Source organism: Pochonia chlamydosporia, chromosome 3, assembly GCF_001653235.2.
Source record: "Pochonia chlamydosporia 170 chromosome 3, whole genome shotgun sequence".
In the NCBI taxonomy this organism is placed as follows: Eukaryota; Fungi; Ascomycota; class Sordariomycetes; order Hypocreales; family Clavicipitaceae; genus Pochonia; species Pochonia chlamydosporia.
This window is the reverse complement of record NC_035792.1, coordinates 4,250,876-4,273,402: the sequence shown is the minus strand read 5'-3', so window position 1 is coordinate 4,273,402 and position 22,527 is coordinate 4,250,876. Positions and strand designations below refer to the sequence as shown.

The 22,527-nt window shown below is 50.2% G+C and overlaps 8 protein-coding genes across 8 annotated transcripts; 3 read left to right on the top strand and 5 right to left on the bottom strand.

The window, feature by feature from the left end:
* Positions 1 to 825: 825 nt before the first annotated feature.
* Positions 826 to 3,838, top strand: VFPPC_05123 (TKL protein kinase; the record flags this gene model as incomplete). Its single annotated transcript, XM_018284365.1, has 2 exons — positions 826 to 1,743; positions 1,832 to 3,838. The coding sequence occupies 2 exons, from the start codon at positions 826 to 828 to the stop codon at positions 3,836 to 3,838; spliced, it is 2,925 nt and encodes a 974-aa protein (XP_018145827.1).
* A 3,632-nt stretch (positions 3,839 to 7,470) lies between these two features.
* Positions 7,471 to 8,961, top strand: VFPPC_05121 (acyl-CoA desaturase; the record flags this gene model as incomplete). The annotated part of the gene is made up of 2 exons (XM_018284364.1): positions 7,471 to 7,753; positions 7,826 to 8,961. 2 exons carry the CDS (start codon positions 7,471 to 7,473, stop codon positions 8,959 to 8,961), a joined length of 1,419 nt encoding a protein of 472 aa, XP_018145826.1.
* Positions 8,962 to 9,566: 605 nt separating this feature from the next.
* On the bottom strand, positions 9,567 to 10,922 carry VFPPC_05120 (nuclear pore complex subunit; the record flags this gene model as incomplete). The annotated part of the gene is made up of 2 exons (XM_018284363.1): positions 9,567 to 10,610; positions 10,698 to 10,922. 2 exons carry the CDS (start codon positions 10,920 to 10,922, stop codon positions 9,567 to 9,569), a joined length of 1,269 nt encoding a protein of 422 aa, XP_018145825.1.
* A 537-nt stretch (positions 10,923 to 11,459) lies between these two features.
* VFPPC_05119 (HET domain-containing protein) lies at positions 11,460 to 13,376 on the bottom strand (the record flags this gene model as incomplete). The annotated part of the gene is made up of 1 exon (XM_018284362.1): positions 11,460 to 13,376. One exon carries the CDS (start codon positions 13,374 to 13,376, stop codon positions 11,460 to 11,462), a length of 1,917 nt encoding a protein of 638 aa, XP_018145824.1.
* Positions 13,377 to 13,885: 509 nt separating this feature from the next.
* VFPPC_17652 (C6 zinc finger domain protein) lies at positions 13,886 to 15,698 on the bottom strand (the record flags this gene model as incomplete). The annotated part of the gene is made up of 3 exons (XM_022429344.1): positions 13,886 to 15,392; positions 15,443 to 15,448; positions 15,502 to 15,698. 3 exons carry the CDS (start codon positions 15,696 to 15,698, stop codon positions 13,886 to 13,888), a joined length of 1,710 nt encoding a protein of 569 aa, XP_022285618.1.
* A 708-nt stretch (positions 15,699 to 16,406) lies between these two features.
* On the top strand, positions 16,407 to 17,389 carry VFPPC_05118 (cyclin; the record flags this gene model as incomplete). Its single annotated transcript, XM_018284361.1, has 2 exons — positions 16,407 to 16,631; positions 16,697 to 17,389. 2 exons carry the CDS (start codon positions 16,407 to 16,409, stop codon positions 17,387 to 17,389), a joined length of 918 nt encoding a protein of 305 aa, XP_018145823.1.
* A 556-nt stretch (positions 17,390 to 17,945) lies between these two features.
* Positions 17,946 to 18,728, bottom strand: VFPPC_13765 (glucuronan lyase A; the record flags this gene model as incomplete). Its single annotated transcript, XM_018291537.1, has 1 exon — positions 17,946 to 18,728. One exon carries the CDS (start codon positions 18,726 to 18,728, stop codon positions 17,946 to 17,948), a length of 783 nt encoding a protein of 260 aa, XP_018145822.1.
* Positions 18,729 to 20,720: 1,992 nt separating this feature from the next.
* Positions 20,721 to 22,263, bottom strand: VFPPC_05117 (amidase; the record flags this gene model as incomplete). The annotated part of the gene is made up of 4 exons (XM_022428437.1): positions 20,721 to 21,742; positions 21,793 to 21,894; positions 21,943 to 22,053; positions 22,113 to 22,263. The coding sequence occupies 4 exons, from the start codon at positions 22,261 to 22,263 to the stop codon at positions 20,721 to 20,723; spliced, it is 1,386 nt and encodes a 461-aa protein (XP_022284519.1).
* Between the last annotated feature and the right edge of the window lie 264 nt (positions 22,264 to 22,527).

Genomic DNA, 22,527 nt, shown 5'->3' with positions numbered 1-22,527 from the left:
TCAGACTCAGACTGCTGCTCGTCGGCACCCGTCGTGCGAATCACGGCTCGGAACCGTGACGAAATCCGGATACATCTGCCCACTTTGAGCGTATGAGCGGCCACTGCGCACGAGGATGGAGAGGAGGCAACGAAACCGACAAACCATCGCCTAGAACTACTGGAACTACCAGTCTGGTCGTTTCAACAAGAACCAAACCAGACCAGCAGACCGGACCAGACCCCACAGCCCCTTGCTTTACCGTGCAGTCAGGGAGTGACAGCGGCAGAGTGACGAAAAAGACCAGACCAGATTGACAACATTGAATTGATCCAGACGACAACCCGACCACCCCCAGCCATTCGCTGCCCCATATTCATATGGGCTGTGTTGCATTTGGCCGCCATTTGCCTGGTCCCCCAAGTCCCCCCAAGACCCCCTTCGCCTCGTTTCTATTTCGCCTACTATTCTTTTTTTGGTCGTTTGCACACCGACCTACCATTTCTCTTTCTAGGACAGCCTTCTGTTCTGATTGCATCTTTTCTTACTTTGTTTGCTTCTTCACTCTATTTGCCATGAGTGCAGCTGTCTGTGAGTTGGTTTATGCTCTTCACAACGCTCACCACAACAGCCAGGCTCAATAGACCCACTCCCAGCCACGCCTTCGACTTACAACCTGAGCTTGGCTGTTCGGGCAAGGCTGATATCACTAGACTGGGCGAACACGGTCCTTGTTGGCCTTACCAAGGGTTCTTCATTTTCAAGTCTTCATTTAGAGCCGCCAGTTGTCTCCCGCGTAGACCACTCTGTGTTGGCTGTGACGAGTTCAATCAGTCGTTGCCTAACATGACTGATCTAGGCGGCGCAGAGGCCGAGCCGCCGCCCGCAGTCGGGAGATGGGATTCTATTCTTAAACACCTTGGCCGGCCGGTAGGCGAGACGCTGCCACTGACACCAGAGCCTGAACAAATTATTCATGAGAAAGGACAAGATGAACAACCCAGGGCTCTAGAGCCTCTTGGTGAACAGGATTCGAAGAGAGTTGTTACCGGGCTACCTCGATCTCAGACATTCAAGAGGCAGTTATCTGAACAAAGGATGCACTTGGAGCCCGTTATTCCAACTGCGGATGAGCGAAGAGCTGCGTCAGCCGATAGGAGATGTGCCGAGTTGAATAAAGGGCAAACAATTCCGCCATACGCTGACACTCAATCGAATGCTCCTGAACCTCTCAGCACCAATGCCTCTGTTGATGGTTATGGCTTCTCAGAGTACACTCATCACTTTCCAGGTAACCACAGTTACTACGAACTATCAAACCACGTCATGGACCCGGTGCTATTCGATTCAGAAAGTCGCTATGGCGATGTACAGCCAAGTGATACTCATTCCATGACGGATGCCGTGTCTATTTCACCCTCGGAACTCGAAGCTATGATCGCCGATGAATTGGCACAAAAATGGATTCTCAACCTCAGTATGCACTTTCGAGATCGATCTCAACGGGAAAAGTTCTTTGTTACATACAGAGAGCATGAACATCTTTGGAGACGAGTCACAATCTCTCTGGATTATCGCGATGCCCCGCCAGACTCCCTCGAGATGGACTTGGCAAACACTGCCGTCCAAAGAGAGAAGAGCGCTAAGATATATGAAGCCATTCGTGACAGCCTTGCTGATATCAAGTTCTATCCCACCGTGACAAATTTGAAACTGGAAACGACTGGTGGGCGACTCCACGTGCACGTTGTTGAAGATGGTAATGTATGTATTGACCCGGTGGGAATAACAATTTGGTTTTCTGCACTTGTCCCGAGTGCCATGACTGCAGAATCTAACGGAATCCGTATAGGAGATTATTGACTTTCCTACCTTCGAACAAGTTAAACACCTCAACTGTAGGCTAGTCCACGAAAAAGATATCATCTTTGACTCACACCTGTCTGGGTTCGTGTACAAAGTCTACGTCAATGGCAAGGCCCTGATCAAAAAGGAAATTCCAAGCCCTGACACCGTCGAGGAGTTTTTATACGAAGTCAACGCCCTTCGTAATCTCGGATACTCCAGAGATATTGTGAAGCTCCACGGAGTTGTTGTTGACGACCACAAGCAGGTCAAGGGCCTCCTCATCAGTTATGCTGAGCAAGGCGCTTTGACTGACATTCTATATGACATCTCTAGAAAAGAGGCTGAAGTGACACCCTGGCCAACGAGACAACGCTGGGCACGCCAAATTGTTCAGGGACTGTCAGACATTCACGAGTCTGGGTTTGTGCAAGGCGACTTGACGCTCAGCAACATTGTGGTTGATGCTGATGGCGACGCCAAGATAATCGACATCAATCGCAGAGGATGCCCAGTAGGCTGGGAGCCGCCAGAAATGAGCGCACTCATCAAAGCCCATCATCGAATCACCATGCATATTGGGGTTAAGTCTGATCTTTATCAACTTGGAATGGTCTTGTGGGCATTGGCTATGCTCGACCATGAGCCAGAGGCGGCTGGAAGACCCTTGGTCCTAGGGCCGGAGATTAACGTTCCAGATTGGTATCGACAAATGACCGAAATATGCCTCAACGATGAACCGAGAAGGAGGCTGGCCGCATCCGCTCTCCTGCACATGTTCCCTCCAGACACAGAAGGACACCAGGGTCCGATAGCATCTGCCGATGATACTCGCTCTCTGGACGAGTATAGCATCGATTATGCGCCCAATGCTCAGCCGTACGTTAAAACCGTGGCACCGTCCAATGGGTGGCAGTACTCGAGCAAGACGTATGTCGACACAAGCCCGGACGTGTATGATGAAATGTATCCCACCCGCGGCCGTTCGCCACCCAGGCCTCCTCCAAGTGATTTTGATGCATACGAAGCGACAGATAGGGTGTTTAGCAGCACCTCATGGGCAGCAAACAATAGCGTTCGCCCATCATATAACGATATCGATGAGGACGATTATACTCCAGATGGGAAAGCATATGATATGGCATTGCGACCTGAAACGCCACTGTCTTTGGGACAGTACGATGTTGATTCTGCGGCTTACCTGCCCACCGACATTAGACTTGAAGACATCAGCACGAAACCTACAACCATGTCGGTCATGGACCGAAAGCCGTCTTTGGGTGATGGCTTGCAGATGTTGCCAACCCCGAAACTTTGCAGACAAGCCACTGCTATCCATGCCCCTATTATGAGCAAAACAGGAGAAAGTGATTCAGCAACGGAGATACCTCGGGCTGACGACGAACCGTTACACAAGTCGTTGGATGGACCGCCTCTTGACGTCAGTACTGGCCCCGAGGCTTTTGCGGTGCACGCCGTGTTTGACATGGATGATATGAAGACTATAGGAAGCGACATAGACGGCGGCGTATCGTTAGGCACGGAAAACAACCCAAATAGCCATGATTCACTATTGCAGACTGAGCCTTATTCTGAGGCAGGGGCCCATTCCCAACATCAAGACCAAAAGGTTCTGCACAACAACACGGACTGTCTTGCGATCCCTATGCACGCTATCACAGACACGACTAAGCGGAATCCGGGTGGAGAGGAAAAAGGATTATCTGACGACACAAGAAATCCAGCCGAGCCTCGACAATTGACAAACGACAACGACTACAAAATAGCCAGACTGGGTAATTTTCTTCAGAGTTCAACTCTCCCCGACCCGATGTACCCGTCATTTCCACACCAACGTCCCGCTTCACTGCCCCTGGCGCTGGCAGGCATCGGCGCGGGCCTATCTTTCGATCACGAGACAATGACACTGGCAGACAAGGCCAATATCGAAACGGATTTTAACGTGTTAGCACGACCAGCTACCGTACAGGCATTGATGGCCACGACAGATTAACAGATTTCAGATGAGCGATCAGCAAGAATAAACGACAGCACCCCCAGTAATCCCAGCATAAGGTGGATGGAATTTGTATTTCTCTCCATACACACATGTACTTTTTAGACAAACAAGCAGGCGACTGGTGCTTTTTATGGTATAATGCATGACAACGAAGCGCATAAAGATGGAAATGGATTCATGAGGTAACGACTAGCATTTGTTTTTTGTACGAGCTGATACAAAGGGGGAATCTTGAAATTAGTTTTCTTTTTTTCTGTTGAGTTTTACACTCTTGATGTTGGTGGAATTTTTGGGATATATGCTTCATTGAGTCAATATTGTGTAGCATTAAGACCAGCAGTGACTCCTTTGTCATTCTGAACACGAGCGTCCGTACAATGACTTTCATCCAGTGATCAGAAGACCCCTGGCCACAGTCAGCTGGGGAGTGGCAGATTTCCAGAGTTGTACTACACCAGGACCAGTAGGACATCATCATCTCATTCTCTTCTGACGCTAGTCTTGGTAAAGTGCAACTCTGGAAATCTGCCACTCCCCAGCTTGCCGTGGCCAGGGATCTTTTGATCAACAGGACAAACCTTCTCACGTCTGGAATTGCGCCGGCTAGCTTTGGGCCATTCTGGATCATCAAAGAAACACTGCTATGCATGAACATGATGACGGTCTTGACCAACTTTCCCGGAGCATGCATTCACATCGATGGAGACTTTGGTGCCTTGGACTAATCAACCGGTAAGATCAGCTATAATGGTGTATGGCCTATCGTTGAAGAGGCTGGCTACTGCAATTGCATCTGCACAGGTACACCGGAAGATCTGACTGTAGAGTTGTGTGCTCATGAGGCGCTGATATGGGCCACCTTCTGCTGGATGCAAGGCACCAGCAGGGACAGGCAGATTCCTCGGTTGAGGAATGGCAGGGGCCTAAATCTCGTCGAAAAATCGCTGCGGCAAAGAGTTGAGCAGCATTATTCTACAGCCTTGGAATCTCGGCGCGAGCTTTTCTTCGTGTTGCCACGCTCGGGCACCTTACGTTGCTGAGACAGGCTTGATTGACAGTAAGCTTTGTCTGGAAGCGTACGTCAGATATTTGGTTGAAGTGAGTCTCGACTTGGCGTTTGCTTTGATATCAACGCCTTGACCGAATGCCAATATGATTGAGACAATGCCACACGTGATGGAGGCGATTGCTGAATAGCAAACTGCCTATTGGTTGTGAAGGGTGTTGACGTTTGAGCGACACGCAACTCCTGCGTGGTTCTGTTGGGGTGGGTAAGGTTTCAACTAGAGACTGACCAACATTCAACCTTGTCATCGAATCGAACTTACTGTAGAAAGTTAACAAAGCAAATTATCATCGATGGGTGGGAAAAATCAGCAGATGTCAATACCCAGAAACTTCTAGAGCACATGAGATATCGAGTTGCATCGTATGTTGTGGCCGAGGCATGAGGTGTGCAGACGGGATAGTCTTAAGCCGTGTGAAGCTGGAGAAAGATTGCTGGGGTGTGGGCGGTTTATTTTCGACGACGACGTCAAATTTGCCGGGAAGGAGGGGTGTGTGTTGTGTGGGTGGCTAAAAAAGAAGGGAAGGAACGGGGCGCCCAAGGGACCTGGCAAACCTGGCTGGGTGGTTTTGGGTTGTTGAGGTGCTTGTGGCGGTGGGGATCGGGAATGTCAGATCTGGCCACGGAACCGCAGAGACATTGAGGGAGGATGTAAGTGCGGCGATGAATAGCCCTAGTGGTGCATTGTACGCATCTGTGAAGAGAGGCGAAATTTATGCAGATTTGAGGCGCAAGGACGAAACGGATAGTAGTTTCATTATCGCAAATTGTAATCTTAAATTAACTGGTATGTTATGTCGACTGCGATTGTTTATCTCAGCTTTACGCTTCGGTTCGAGGTGGTGGAGGGACGGCACAGGAAGGGGAACCACGAACTGGAGGTTGAGCTCCATGTACCTGCAGGTACTTCCAGCCAACCTGTCTTTGTTGACTGCACCCAGGAAGGTACCAGACTGCTCTTGCAAGAGTGAGGCTCACAAGTAAAAACCGGAGAATTTTGGCACATTGCTTCGCGGATTACGCAGATGGTTCGATACCATCGCCTCCTCATGCCAGGAACTGCCACTTGGCATGCCATTGATAGATTGTTTGTTCGATCAAGTCGTCTGGTTCATCAACTCGTCACACAAGTGCAACTTCCCACGTTCCGGAGCACCGGACTGAGTGGAACCCCTGTCGCCCAACCCATTTGATGCTAGATTCGCAAACCCACTCCCCGGCTTTGTGCAGCCGCGCAGACATGGACTGGCGAGTAGGAGCGCTGCTCTGGTCAAGTGTGGATCCTCCCTCTTGCCAAACACGGCCAGAAAAAAAAGTTGTTGGGGAAAAGGGTTGGGTCGATTGAGCCATGTACGTACCATTGTACCTCGTCGACGACATCTGTCAAGCTTGCTTTGCCCACCACTGCTGGACTGTCGTTATCAACACACGCAATCAAGGCACACCTCGGCAACTCTGTGACAATGACCATGAGGTCAGTTGTGGCGAAGAAGGGTGTTTTCGCGATCGAATGCCAGATCTGTCTGCCATGTGAATATTACGACAACATCAAAGGGTTGACCTGATCCTATCATACTGATGTAACTGCATGCGGTTGGAGTTGTTGAAACGTGAAAGCACTCAGATCCCGAGGAACAACGGCCAACCCGCCACCAATTGTGACATGTATAAGACAAGCTTCATTCTGTTATTCTCAAGTGACGGTGAACACCAGACTCCACGGAAACAGCTGATCACTCTGCCTGTCTGACTGAGCGCCATATCTCTCCACCAAAACTACACAACAAGCCCAGCTATCGGAGAATCAGCGAATACGACACTTTGCTAAAACCCACATTGGTTCTTTCGAGACCCTTCTCAAACCAAGCGGTTAATTAACTGCATATTTTGGAGCACCTCTCCACGTTTGTCGAGAACCAAGAAGCACACCTCTTCGTTTGCCGTGGGTGCCAAATCCAACCTTTCACAACCAGCTCTTGTGTGGCGTTGCTCAGTCCTTGCAGGTCTTGTTATTTCAGGCTTCTGTGATTTGCTCGCTCAGTCCGGCCGTCCCTTGTTCGTCCACAGTGTTGCAGCTGGCTGAGCTGTGACTGGTGTTTGGTCTGGTGTGATTGATTGTCTCGACCCTGGCTGGTTGTTTTCCGGAGCTTCGCCGTACTTTCTGGTACATACAACAACTTTTTTTTTGGCCCGCCTCCGCCCCAACCGTCCCCAGCACCTTCGGTACGCCACGGTACTCACTTTGGCTCGCACGCCCTCCACCTTCGCTTCACGCCCGCCTCAAGTCCCCATATCTATTTTTTTCCCTTTTGCCCTCGGTTCCTTTTTTACTTCAGCTTTCCTACCTTCATCCTCCTTCCATCTTTCCTTGCTTCATTTTCATCCTCATTGCTCGTCGTCGAGTTCGATATTGTTCCTCATTACCCCATTTCGTGTGACCTGCTTCACTGGGGTTTTGTTGAGCTTATATAAAACCCCTGGTTTCGTCCTACAGCGAGTTTCATACATCAACTCTGCAGACAACAAAAATCGAGGGCCAAGATAAGACATTACTTCGAAAATGTCGTCCTCGTCTTCGGCTGTCGAGGCCAAGGCCTTCCCCGACGGCACTACCGATTACGTGCCTCTGCGAAACAAAAAGGCAGACCTCAACAAGGTCCATATTTCCGATACTCCTATGACCTGGTCGAACTGGTATAAGCATGTCAACTGGCTGAATACCACCTTCATCGTCTTCATCCCCCTGGCTGGCTTCATCTCTGCTTACTGGGTCCCTCTTCAACTTTCCACGGCTATCTTCTCTGTCATCTATTACTTCAACACCGGTCTTGGCATTACTGCTGGTAAGTAATTATAACTTCTCAACAAAAGACCAATTGGTCCCAGATCTCAGAGCCATCTAACAAATTACACAGGTTATCATCGTCTTTGGTCTCACACCTCATACAGAGCCAGCACTCCCCTCAAGATTTACCTTGCGGCTGTTGGTGCTGGTGCTGTCGAAGGCTCCATCCGCTGGTGGTCGCGTGGCCACCGAGCTCACCATCGTTACACCGACACCGAGAAGGACCCCTACTCCGTCCGCAAGGGTCTTCTCTACTCCCACTTGGGATGGATGGTCTTTAAGCAGAACCCCAAGCGTGCTGGTCGTACCGATATCACTGATCTCAACGAGGACCCCGTTGTTGTTTGGCAGCACCAGAACTATCTGAAGTGTGTTATCTTCATGGGCCTGGTCTTCCCCACCGTCTTCTGCGGTCTCATGTTCCAAGACTGGCTTGGTGGTTTCGTCTATGGTGGCATTCTGCGTATCTGCTTCGTCCAGCAGGCTACCTTCTGCGTCAACTCTCTTGCTCACTGGCTCGGCGACCAGCCTTTCGATGACCGCAACTCTCCCCGCGATCACTTCATCACCGCTCTCGTCACCCTTGGTGAGGGCTACCACAACTTCCACCACGAGTTCCCCTCCGATTACCGAAACGCCATTGAGTGGTGGCAGTATGATCCTACCAAGTGGGCCATCTACGCCTGGAAGACGCTTGGCCTCGCCTACGATCTCAAGCAGTTCCGTGCCAACGAAATCGAGAAGGGCCGTGTCCAGCAGCTGCAGAAGAAGCTCGACCAGAAGCGTGCCACCCTTGACTGGGGTACTCCTCTCGAGCAGCTTCCCGTCATTAGCTGGGACGACTTCGTCGCCGAGTCCAAGAACGGAAAGGCCCTCGTCGCTGTCGCTGGTGTCATTCACGATGTGACCGATTTCATCAAGGACCACCCCGGTGGCAAGGCCCTCATCTCTTCCGCTATTGGCAAGGACGCCACCTCCATCTTCAACGGTGGTGTCTACAACCACTCTAATGCCGCCCACAACCTCCTGTCTACCATGCGTGTTGGTGTTCTCCGTGGTGGATGCGAAGTTGAGATCTGGAAGCGAGCTCAGTTCGAGAACAAGGACGTTACTTATATGAACGATTCTGCTGGTAAGCGAATTCACCGTGCCGGCAGTCAGGTCACCAAGGTTTCTCAACCCGTGGCCAGCGCTGATGCCGCCTAAGCGGGCTCATCGACGACACGAAGCAAAAGCGGAAAATAATGTTTGCCTATGACTCGAGTATTTGATTTCTAGCGTGGTTAATAACCAGGAAGGAGAAGTGGTCCAAGAGGAGTGGATTGATTATATGCATCAAGATGAAATTACTAGCAAAGGGAATCTCCAAATCATGAAACCGGCGTTATTGGGGTTGGAATTATGTGTCATTGTCGACTTGTATGTCTCGAGCTACGCGACTTGATGACAAGCAAAAGACTGAAAAAGAGAGCAATGCTGTTTAGGGGAGGCAGTTGCGTATAGATATCCTTTAGCAAAGTGTATTGTGGTTCGCAGCCCGTGCACCAATGACCCCGTAAATACATTTTATTGCGTCAATTAGTTTCATTCCTTCATATCGTGACGTGTGTTTAATTGTACATGATGAAACAACCAGTGCCACAGACGGCTGCGGTGTATATGTCGTGCCGCATTACCCGTCATTACTACCCATACCCTGTCCATAGATGTTGACATCTACATTCAATACCGCTCAGCGAGACGAGAAGAGCCATCATCCATGGTGAATTCCAACATCTTGCACTCATCATTCATCCACCAGACCCCTTCTGTCACGGCGCCGCCATCCTCGCCTTCACCATTACTAACTCCGAGCTCTTAGCCCACACTCCATCCGGCGTCTGTCTATAAAACAACAAACGCCCATCATCACCCGTACTGCCCAGAATCTGTCCATCGTCGTCAAAGCCCACTCTCCACACAGGTGTCCTATGGCTATCCAGTCGCGAGATCTCCCTATACGTATGATGCACCTGCCCTGGCTGTCCGGACCACTGTCTATCGCTCGCGTTCCCCGACTTGGCGAGACTGGCGCTCAGCGACGACGGATGCGGGTGCTTCTCCGCCTCATCCTTGGTAGGCGAGTCCTTGGACGATGCGTGGCCCCTCGATTTGAGCAGGTCATTTGCAGACCAGGACTTGCCGTCATCTTCGGAGAAGGGTGTGTCGATGCGAAATACACGTGCGTAGCCGTCCTGACATGCCGTCGCTATCATGTCGTATCCGCGAATATTGCCCGGCGCCCATGCTACATCCCGCACTAGCCCTCTGTGGCCGGGGATCTCTGCCGCGAGATAAAACTCCTTTTGGGTCTGGGCAACTCCATAAGATGCCGTGACTATGTCCCTCGATCTGTATATCTTCACGGTGTCCATCCCCGCGACAACTATGCCTAGGGAGTCGGCGCTGACGCCTGCGCGTAGGGCTGTGTAGCAGGGCTCTGGATTTGGGTCGAAGCGTACCTTGAAGGAGACTTCTTCTCCGCGATTCGGCTTGTTGCATATGCTGAATTCGTCGATCGACGAGTACTCTGACAGGTTTTCTGGCTGGTCGTTTTCGTAGATGGTGAGGCGGCCGTCTGAGGCCAGGAGGGCGAGGTAGGTGTGTCGCGTTTCCTCGTTGTGCTTCATGCTGAATGAGCGGTAGGGCGCGCGTGTGGACCGTGTGTCAAAGGCTGGTCGGCCGCCGACGGATCGACCTGCGCAGAAGCGGCGGCCTGGTGCGGCGGAGGGGTCTTCGGCCCAGAGGCGGAACCAGCCTTCTATTCCGAGGGAGGCGATTAGGTTGGGGTATATTGTCGCGGGGAGCCATTGGAGCTGAGGGTTTGAAGCTGTTAGTGGGTGGTGTTACACGGTAGTGGTATGAGTTTGGGGACATAGATTTGAGGGCTGGAGGGGGCGTACCTCGAGAACTTCACCTCCGTGAGCTGTCCATGTGTCGCATAAGCGCCAAGTACCGTCTTTATGTCTGTTGAATACGCGAATCTTGCCGTCTACTGAGCCGGTGGCGCATCGGTCACCGTAGGTATTGAATGCGATTGCTTGGACGAGGTCCTTGTGTCCGTGTTGGAGGTTCAGGTCGAAGGCTTGCTTCTCGGAGATGGGTGATGGAGGCCCCGAGGCGGCCATTGCGGTTGCCTGGGTTGTGGAAATTGGTGATTGGAGGTGGTTTATGTGTCGCAGATAATTTAGGGAACTATGGTGTACATGTACGCTTCGTTGTCGGAGGTGTTAATCGTGGAAGTTGGGTGTCGTGGTTTGAGTTGAAGCTTGAGGTTATTGAGGTGAGGTTGGTTCATGTGGGGAGCTGTCATGTATGGCTACAGCATTGAGATCCACTCTCACGCTAACCGATGTCGGGAGCCAGCTCGAATGGTGTAAGTGAGGGCGGTGCTGGGAGTCAACTATATACAGTGCCGTCAATAAATATTAAAGATGCAAATTTAAGGCCCAAAATGCTGGCAACCTATTAGTGAGTAAGAATATAATTTATTTAATATATAGCAAGGAAATAAGCAACAAGAATAAGGCTGCTGTGGGATCTTGCGTAGTGTACCATTGCATAACATGCTCCAAACTGTTTCCGAAAGATAGATCTTGAAGGTCCAATCGCTTAAACTCAAGAAGAAAAAGAAATACTACGTGTATGAGAACGAAGACCAAATGCTATAATAGTTCAATGACTCGGCGTGGACCCTGAGTCGTAGGATATGCAAGCCACACGGACGTCCTTAAACCCTGGATACCTCGCATCGCAGCATCCCACCGCAACATGAAGACCTTTGGACAAAAGCGATGGCTTTCCCAATTGTCAAGTAAAACAGACTCTTTCAGATATTGCTCTGTCTCTTCTTCCAAAACCTTCATAGGATGAGAGTCTCGTCGCTTGTTCCAAAAGTCGTCGTGAGATTCGCAGAGCGTTGATGTATCGACAGAGGCCATGGGGCAAGTTTTATTGTCGATGCTATTGAACGAATAGCTTTGTTTGTTTCCATGTAGGCTGTCTAATCGGTCGCGAAACCGCGGAGATTCCACTGCTATAGCAAATAATACTGCTTTGTCCGTGACTTCACCAGCCTTTTCTTCTACAACAGTAGATAGCATAAACATAATACACACACCAGAGACATTGGCGATGCAGTTACTCCAGCCGCCCTCCGTGATGCAGAGGATCACCGCGGTTGTGCGTGCACGAAAAGTTACATCACCAATGTCAGCTGTCTTTTCTATCCAAGTCTCATCATAGGCGGGGAATACGAGCAGACTATGTGGAATGCTCAGGCAGAAGCTCGGATGTGACGATATCCACAACGGTGGCGATGGGTTGGAGTCGTGCTTAAATATTAGAAATAAGCCATACCTGGACTCGCAGTTCATACCGAACCCCGGCTTTGTTGCCTCCAATTCAAAAGGAGACAACCCATGTGATTCAACTTCTAGAAATACATCTATTGACAGCGGTGGAGGAAGTTTGTAGCAGATATGTAGCGGCCGTGTAGGGTTCAAAGCTCGTGATAAAATTCGAGGAGACTCTGAAAAATTGTCACGATCACCCCCCTGAAGCACAATGGCTAATTGACTCTCCATAACACAAAGCCCGCGGGGATCCACTCCGGGAACTTCTTCATCTATGCCGCATGCTTTAACTTCGAGAAACCCAATTAGGTCCCTGGCTGTTCGAAGCAGAGGTAGACGTATGGAAATTCCAATATTGGTCATGTGATATGGAGCCTTCCTCGACCAGAAGTTTTGGAGGTTTGCGACCATCAGATCCCTGAAGTCAGCAAAAGCTTCTGAGGAGGTTGCTAAAACCCTTCGAGTAAGAAAAGGTCGAGAGTTTACCCAGGCAAAGATGGTATGATCGTTTTGTTTGCGCAATATCTCATGCTGCAACCGCATAAAAGCTTTCCTGCCCTCGCCGTAAAGAAGCGGCATGTTTATATCAAAAACGCCGAGCATGCAGTAGGCCACATCTTCTATTCGAGTGGTTTTTCGCCCGGCGAACCATGTCATTCTCTGGAAAACTGGAATTCCGTGCCGTTCATCGTCATAGAGAACCATGAATTCCGAGTCGATGCCTGTTTTAGCCTCAATAGCCTCGGAATAGTGCTCCTTGGTGCCGAGTCGCTTCCATTGTTTATCATAGAACGTCAAATGAGATGGCGCCAGTAGTTCCTGTACCGTCCATCCTCGAGTGAACCAACGTGATTTGGTGACATCTGCCTGCACTTGGTTGCCGACCCGCACTCGGGTATCGACATCGACCAGATACGCAAAACACTCTGCTGATTCGCGATACCATGCATACATAGAGTTGATGGCCTCAGACAAGTCTGCCGAGCTCGTCTTATCAATACACACTGCATCGGCCCACAGCCACTTATGATTTTGCGCTTTGGCGACAGCACAAGCAGCTCTCACTTTCTTATAGCCCGCTTTCGACCTCGTTGCCCACTTTGACTTTTGCCACTCTTGTAGCGTAACCTCCTCCTTTGTCCAAGTATGTGATAGTATAGCATAACTCGGAACTTCGTCGCCCAGGAAGTCCTCTAGCTGAAGAGTGGATGTGTTGATGAGGCGCATTCTTGTTACATATAGGTACCGCTCATAAACAAGCGCAAATAAGTCTGGAGAGTCCATGAGAAGGAGAAGACAGAAAGTTGAGCGAAGCGGGGTCTGCAAAAGTAAGGCGGGCAAATGCAATGCATGCAGTACTTGTTGGGCGTCAAGCTGGATAAGCACAATGGGGTATTTTCATTTCCATTGGCACTCGAGCCTTATGAAAACCGTAGGAGTGACACAGACCAGCAAGAGGGAGCTCTGACCTAACCTTGATGCCGGCTGGAAATGCAGCATTGTGCTGATAAGTTGTTAGAAATGTTTGATGAAATGCTCCAAATTGTGTCCCAAGATACTTCTCTGACAGTGCCCTGTTGTGTAGCGCAAGAAATATTTCAGTACTGCAGGGATGGTTTGACTCACATTAGGTCTATAATATGCCACACAAGAACAATGTTGTTGTTTCTCTAAACCCAAATGCTACCATCTGGAGAGAAATGATCAGGTTCAATAGTAAACCCGGGATCCTGGTGTTAAAACCACATTCCTGGTAAGCTACTGGACCACTTCACCGTCTCACTCGCCAGATTCGCCACTGGACTCGTCGATCTGCTAGACCTTAGCCCATTCACATCGAGCATATGCCTCAATGCTGGCCCATCCCATAAATTTTCTCGGCGTGGCCACTCCATTGCCAGGGATAGGATTTTCTTCCTCAGCCGTTCATCTCGGCAACTGCTCCCCGTCACGTAAAGTGTTGGCACAACAGCGAGATCGACGTTGGCGTTTTCTTCCACTAATTTGCCCACTGTTGTACCGACTAGTAAATCACGCAAATTGACTGCAGCGCGGATAAAATCCTCAAACTGAGCTATTTCGCCAGGCTCGGGTGACATGTCGTATATTCCGGGCAGTGGAAGCATCCTCAGTATAAGAGTGGCGCCTTTATGGCGGAGTATGCTGGCGTTGAAGAAAATGTTGTCTTGCATGCTCAGGGCATTCATATCGGAGTTGCTCTGGAAGAAGCAGATGTTGTTTCCAATCAGGCGGGATCGCTCCATCAACACAGAGTGCTGGAGCTTGGGACGATGCTGTGCCCAGAAATGGGTGTCGCCTTGGTGATTTCTAGTCAACCAGGCAAATGCGCTAGCATCTTGGCAATATCCATCTACAGCTTCGTAGATTCCTTCGAGGGTGTTGAAGTCTGTCCCGGCGGACGCATCTAATTTTCGAGCCTCGTACGTTCGTAGGGTCAGACGGGGACGAAAGTCGCCTGTTATCAGCCTCATGGCTACCTCCCACCGAGATAGTAGCCGCAGCATATACAATACCCTGGCATGCGAGGTATCTGACCCTTGGCTCCATTTTTCAGGGTTGTTCAGGAGGTCGGAAACCTCGTCTGGCAAGTTTGCCATGAGCTGGAGGCCATTTGATAAATGAGTTAGGGCCGCATGCCAGTCATTCCGCAGCATCTCTATACAAAAGAAGGCGATGCAGCTAATGAGGGTGATGCCGTATCTTCTGCGGACGCTGACTTGTTGAGTGTCTTGCGCCAGCCCCTTCATGGCTAGACTGTACTGCTGGATAATGAAGCGTTCGGTTTTGCTCGGCGGGGCTGAAGGATCAGCTCTTTCTCCGGCGGTTTGAAAATTGTGATAAGCAGCTCCGAACGCGATGAAGGCATGTTTCATAGATTCCACCTCGTAGCAGTATTGGGGGACAGTTTCCTTCCAGAACATGGCGTTGTACTTGTGGCGAATACCCACTGCTTCTCCTGCGATCGTTCTGAAGCAATTGAAGTAGAAGCGCTCAACTTGAGTTCCGGATATATCTGCAAGCAGCGGCCTTGGTAAGGACATAGCCATGGAGGCGGCTGACACGGCAGTCGGTGGATGCCGATTCGGCGAGGTCTTTGCCAGCGCTACTTCACATTTGCGAGATCGCGGGTTTGCATTGATGTCGTAGCCATCACATTTTCGACCCGTTGATGTACATCTTACACAGAAAGGTTTTGCTTCGTCACACTTTACTCGACGAATTCTATTGATGAGATTAGCGAAGTAACCCCATTTGAGCACAATCAGACTCACTTGCTGCTGTTGAGTTAGCATTTTATCTTTTCCTGGTGGTGAAATCGTGGATGACTTACCAGGTGGTACAACCAGTTTTGACTTTTCGCTTGCCCGGTTGCATCTGCTTCCTGGTCGCCGTGCCTTCGCCTTCCACATTAGTTGCAATGGACTCCATGGCGGCTACCTGCGAATAAACGTGTTCGATTGATGTTCTTTGAAAGTCGTTGGGGGCTTGGGGTGTTTCGTAGCCGCCAATACCACGGACGAGACTCATAACTCCATCTTTATGGGCACGGCAGGCTGCAGACAGAGTCAGGCATGGAAGTAAGATCTCAGCGCTGGCTAATTGGACAAGCCGGATTGAGTGCTGATGACGTATAGGGAATTTGTAATGGTTTCACTTTGCCGCGGTGTTTGAGAGCCAAAGTAGGCAGCCGAGTTGTGGATTTAGGGCCAAGGTTGCAAAGGACGGATGGAAGTGTAAGGATGAATGACATGAGCTGATGGCTGGTGGTGGAAGGAAGTCTGTTGCACTTGACTTTTAGCAACTTAGAGTGGGTGACCCACCAGACGAGACCAGACATTCATTGGCAGATCTTGACCTCTCCAAACAGCCAAAGCCAAGAACGTACTTTTTCATTCGCCAGCCTTACTTGACGGTCTTGGTGCTTGTTTGGGATGAAATTGTTCTACTAGATGTTGCCAGATACCACTTAGTACCAACTTAAAAGGCTGCGAACCTCTCATATTTCCCGTCCATTGTTCATTCACAGCACCAGTTGACCTCTTCCATCTATCGGCGGTCGGTGCTTTCGTTGTCCGACACCCACCAAGACGATAGGCTAGAGCTTCTGCCGGGATCCACCAGGCATCAGACATCAATTGATCTGAAGTGCTGCTTGTTTGCTTCAACCACTGGCTTCCAAATTTTGAACCCATCCTACCACCCAACCACCACCACCACCACCACCGGGGCGCAGCAATGGCACATCTCACCAACCCCCTGGCAACCACGTCACAGCTGTATCACCACGCGTCCTTTTCGTCACTACCCCAAGATCTCCAAGAATCCATCTTCATCGCAACGCAATGCCTCACCCAAGCCGCGGGGCAGCTACTCGACCTACCCCAGTCTTCCACGGCGCAAGCCAACGTCATTCTCGCGAGATACTGGCTAGTAGACTCACCAATGGCACATGAATTCAGTGTATGTCTTTCCTTCAGTCCTCCTCGTGGGTTAGCCTTCGAACAGGTATAGCTAATACACACTAGGACGTCTCAGCAGCAGCAATTTACCTGGTCGCGAAAGTCGGTGCCATTCCTCGATCGCCACGCGACGTATCCAACGTCTACGCATACCTCCTCTCCCCAAGCTCTACGCTATTTAGAACCGGCAACGTACCCAAGAACGACCCCAAGACGTACTACCAATCCGAGGCAGATTACTTCTCCTTCCAGAACCGCCTTCTCGCCCTAGAGTCTCGCCTTCTCTATGCCTTGTCTTTCAACACCCATGTTGCGTTGCCGCACGCCTTGGCCATAACATACCTCCAAACAATGGATTTTCTATCCCAGCCGAAATCCAGTATATCACGTAAGACCGTGCAGTACCTCAACACAGCGTTGCTAAGTCCGCAAATGCTGTACCTCACACATCAGCCGCACGCGCTTGCCACGGCAGCCATATACAACGCCGCCAAGGATGTGGGAGCTAAAATGCCAGATTGTGAGTGGTGGGAGGTATTTGACGTGGATAGAGAAGAACTGGGCTTCCTCGTGGTTGGCATGAGGAGTGTCGATGGCTGGTTTCGACAAAGGAAGGAGGATTCACCAGAACTTTCCAACGGGATGCTTACCAGGAAACTGATAGAAGAGGAGATGAAGAAGAGAGGCTTACAGGTCACTAATGGTGAGGGGAAAGCGGACGAGGAGAATGAGGTTATGAAGATGATGGACAATCGCTGAGGGACCTGGAGGGGACAGTGACTGTCAGCATCCCCTGCTTTCGGTTTCAACCACAAGTACTCGCCGCGTCGGATGGACCCAAGGCCCGTCGTCTTGACTATGAACACCGTGCGACGGAAAAGAGTCATGAGGGGATGTTCCTTTGCCAGTTTTGGGGTTCATCTGCGGCATACCCCGTCAATGCCAATAAAAGCCGCTGGTTTATGGTTATCTGGCTATGGCCTAGCCCACAAGGAGAATTCGGCCACAACCTTCTTCACCATGCGATGTCAATGACAATCTTGGATCTAATAGTCTATGCAGCATTGGTGTCCCGACTGGTGCTATCCTCTGCAGACACCCTCTGGTTGAACCAGCAATGTTCACGCCAAGCCTCAATATATGGACCTTTTGCTGTGGCCATTCGGACGTTGAACTAGACAAGGGACAAATCTTGGCATTTACATGCAGAGTTCAAAACCTCAAAAGGCATACAATCAGTCCAATCTTCAAACTATCTACAGTTAAAGCCAGAATATGTACATCATTTTCTTCTGCTATTTACACCATCCACCACTCACTGCTGAGCAGGATCGACATCCTTAAACTCGGTACCCATAGCAATCTCATCGTACCAAATCTGGCGGAATCCCTGATTACCATTCATGTGGCCATCATCGTGCCAGCTGTTCGCATACAGACCAACACGGAACTGGAAAACACTGTCGTCGTCGACCGTCGTCGCAGTATTCAACCTCTCCACAACCTTGTTTCCATCAAGCCAAATCTTGAAGAAGCCAGAGTTGTCACTAGCCCACTTGACCTGCAGGATGACCCTGTGCCACTGTCCAGCACTGATCTGGCCAAGGTTTCGCAAAGTGTCAATGGTTCGACCGCAGTTCGGCTGGCGGTAGTGTCCGGTGACGATTCGAGAGAAGAGCTGGTTCCCCTGAATCCAAACCATGGTGCTGGGCATCCAGTCGTCTCCGCCGCATCCCGCTCCAGGACGATTGGCAATGAACTGGGCAATGTTGTAGGATTGCGACTGGAAGTCCCATGTGTCGGAGAGGCGGAACGCGAAACCGTAAAAGGTAGAGTCGCCGCGCTTGTAGCCGTAGTTGTGGTCGACCTCGGAGTGGTAGCGGTCATGGTAGTTGGGGTCGTAGGTTTGGGTCATCTTGAGAGACGTGCTGCCCTTGTAGGCGACATTGGTGACCTGGTCGACTGTTCCCTTGTGCTCCTTGCGGACGTAGTCCCAGCCGCTGAGGGTGCCGGAGTTGTAGAAGGTTCTGGTGGCGAGGGCGCCAGGAGAGGCGATGAGTGCCAGGGAGGCGGCGAGGATGGATTTGAGGGCGACCATGATGGCGGACGGTGTGTCTTGAGGTTTGTTGGTTGGGCTAGATGTTGAGGATGGTGGACTTGGGAGTCGAGAGGTGATATTTATATTACATTGATGTGAAGCGATGGCCGTGTTCCATTGTTGCAAATTTGCCAGTCGTATATTTCTTGGCGTGTGCGATTCTAACCACAAGATCCAAGTCGGCACTTCAATGACATAACCAGTATAATTTTTCCGTCCAGATATCCATCAGACAACTCAACTTAGACAAGGATCCAAAGCGACATGAAGGTACAGTAAATCCCACATGCGGAAATGGCAGGGTAAGCCAACTTCCAAGAAAGCTTAACGATAACCCTAGCCCATGGAGTTGTACATCTGCGCGCAATGTCACCATGCAGCTCAACATGGGGTTACACCATCATGGAGCTGATACGGGGCCCCGCGTTGCCTCCTCGGTTCGATCTCGGTCGCAAACGAACAAACGTATGAATTGAGACTAGAAATGGAGATGGTAACCTGGACGATGGATAGCACCAATGTCTTGGCTCAGAAGAGCTAAACCAGCTTCGACTAGGAACGACAACCACATTGGCTAGCGATGTGTCGACCTAACCTACGGTTCGGGAATCGATTCGCGGATTAATTATCTGGTTTGGAAGGGTCAGCCGCATCGGCTTTTAAACTTGGGGTCCAATCTATAGACTAGTATGTTTGGGAACTCTTTTCACCTTCCTATTCTTCGGGTAGGGGCCGGGTGGTAACTAGGTGGTCCAATGACGGGTTAAACGTTGCGGGGAATATCAATCAACCTTGAAACCTTTTTGGAGGTCAACTGGTACGAAACTGGACTTTTTTTTCCCCTTTAGCTTGCACAAGTGTCATTCAGACATGTACGATCCGCATCGCCCGGAGAGTCTGGTGCTTTGTGCATTTCCCTGGAAGCAGGGGCAATTCGGACCGACCGAGGCAGCCTTTGAGAAGTTCCCAGATAGACTTGGATAAATTTATGAATTACCGTCAAGTGCTTGATCGGCTATTGACCAGGTTTGAAGCTACCGGCTATAGCCGTCCTGGTATTCAGCAAACGGCCGCTAAACCTTGGGAAGTTGTGGCATTAGGCATTTGACCACTGCAATGTGCCGTGCATTGTTTGGACGCAACGTGCCAGATCAGACGCTTGACACATTCTGTGGGGGGTTTGCGGGAAACACTTTAATATTCGCAGCCGGGCCTGGCCGTTCTTTCAACTTACATATGTAGAGATGGGTTAGTCATGGCAATTGAGAGCTGGCCGTTTTATAAGATTAATGGATGCCAAAGGTACTTTGAAAGCCCTACCCGTCAACGACTAAGTGGCTTCACCACTTAGTCTGCCACCAAACCCCGGGACAAATAACAGCCCAGTATAAAACCGGAATCACGACGGACCCAGTTTCCTTTCTCAGAAGAGTTCCTGAGCTGTGGCTGCTTTAACCTGTGCAGTTCCTGAGTCCCAGTGAGTGAGTCACCCTGAGCAGCCCCCCGAGCCAACTGAGCAACTCCCGGAGTTTACCTGAGCTCCTTGCCGTTTATGATATCATTATACTCATCCTGAACTTAAAAATGATTACGCGGACTCTACGCGGCTTTTGTGTACACGCCTCTTTTGACCCGCTTGGTGTGAGATAATGAATCAGTGAACGACCAATTGTTTACTTGGAAATCACTCCCTTACATGAGATTTATGACGATTCTTGGTGTCTCCGATGGTTGTCTAGAATTGACGTGAAGACGTATTGCTGAAATGCAGTCATGTGGGTTCACACTCAGGTCGCATGTCCAGCTGGGAGATCTAAGTTGTGCCTTTCCACACACACCGTAACATTGGGTGCTGCATTGTGCATTTGATATATATCATCCTACCACTTAGCCCCGACGGGGTTCATGTCCAAGTCAAAGCCAAGCTTGATAACCTACAATGAGGATTTGCTGTCGACATCGGAACTGATCGCCACCTAGTCGTCAACAGGGTTAGGCCATTACCTTCCAGCCGCCTTCGGCCATGAGAGGCTCACTGAGGACTTTGCTGATCCTCAAAAGATGCTGATCACAAAATCTGCCTGCCACAATCGATATGCCGATAGGCATACCATGCGCTCCGGTAAATGCAGGTATATTGATAACGGGCATATGAAATCCCTGCACCTGGTTAGCGAGAAACGAACAAATACTGCAGAACGAACTACTCGCCGTCCAAAGAGTATTAAAAACCGGACTGCCCATATCGTTGAGTCCGAGCGGAGCTTCATCAATTGCACTAGGCGTAATGATGGCCGAGTATTTTGCGGCCACCTTGTCAATGATGGGTCGCAAGCTAGCGTATCTATCGAGGGCTTGCAACCTTTCTTTGTGGGTGTAGTTTGAGTTGTTTTCGACTGGGCGACAAATTTCCGGATCTAGTTTCGTCCTGTCCAGTCGATATTCCCTGAGAAAGGCTACCTGGGCTTCGCCACTGATAATTACGTTCTGCATCTGCCTCAAGGCCTCGCTATCGCAGACTTCCGTAGGAAAGGGGACTTCTTCGACCATTACCCCGCTGTTTTTAAGAATTGTGACAGCTCTCTCCATAGCACATACAGTGCCAGGCCCTGCCCGAGCCCACATCGGAGTCTTGATCAAAGCAACCGAGGCTTCTTTCAGCGATATGTCCCTAGGGGGTACATCGTCCTTGAGGGCAAAGGTATCTGCAACTAGTTGTAGATCCTCGATACTGCGAGCAAAGAAACCGAAGGTATCAAAGGTGGCAGAAAACGTCTTTTGGCCTTCGGGTGAGATTGCATTGTAAATTGGTTTCATCGCGAAGATTCCAGTGAATAATGCTGGGCGAATAATACTACCGCCAGTCTGCGCTCCGAGACTCAGCGGTACTTGCAAACCGGCTACTGCTGCAGCTGACCCGCAAGATGAGCCGCCGGGGGTACGATTTGGATCATGAGGGTTGGTGGTATCGGGTCCCGAATTAGTCGCAGTGAACTCTGTCGTGGTTGTTTTGCCTACGGATCAAAATTAGATTAAAACTGGTAGATTGCACGAATCAACAAACCGAAGATGAGAGCCCCGGCAGCTCGTAGAATCGCAACAGCTGATGAATCAAAACCTGGCTGATGTCCTTGGTACAGTGGAGAGCCAAACTGAGTCGGCATATCTAGGATGCATAAGCAATGTTACTGGCAATCATAATTCCGCATGGCACCTTTGGTGTTTATTACATCTTTAATGCCTACCGCTACTCCATGCAACGGCCCTCTCTGATCATTGGGCATCTGGTCAAGAGCTCGAGCTTGGCTCAATACCAATTCCTGATCTGGGGTAACATCAATATATGTCCTGATCAATTGCAGGGGAACAGGACGAAAAGCTCACCGAGGTACGCCCATGCTTTCACGGTGCTGTCCTTCTCCTCAAAGCGGTCTAAAAGGGAACGGGCATATTCTTCGACAGTGATGGTGTTATTCTTGAGCAGATCAAGCACCTGGGTAACGGTCAAGGCGTATAGTGTCCTTGGTGCCTGCATTGCGAATAATTGCTGGGTTAGAGTCGGCCGGGAAGGCAAGAGAGCCGATGGGTTGAGATGGCAACCGATGAACAATATTTCCGAAGAGGAGAAGAAAATCGTTGCATATCCAATTCAACATTATTGGGAGAAGACGGCCGTCAGGACTCAGGAGGGACGGGAGATTTAAGTTATTTGGGGCGGACCAGACCTCCGGGGTTGAGGAAAACCTCCACCAACGATTACCCCGCCCTTATAAGTTATATGTAGGCTTCTCTCACAGCA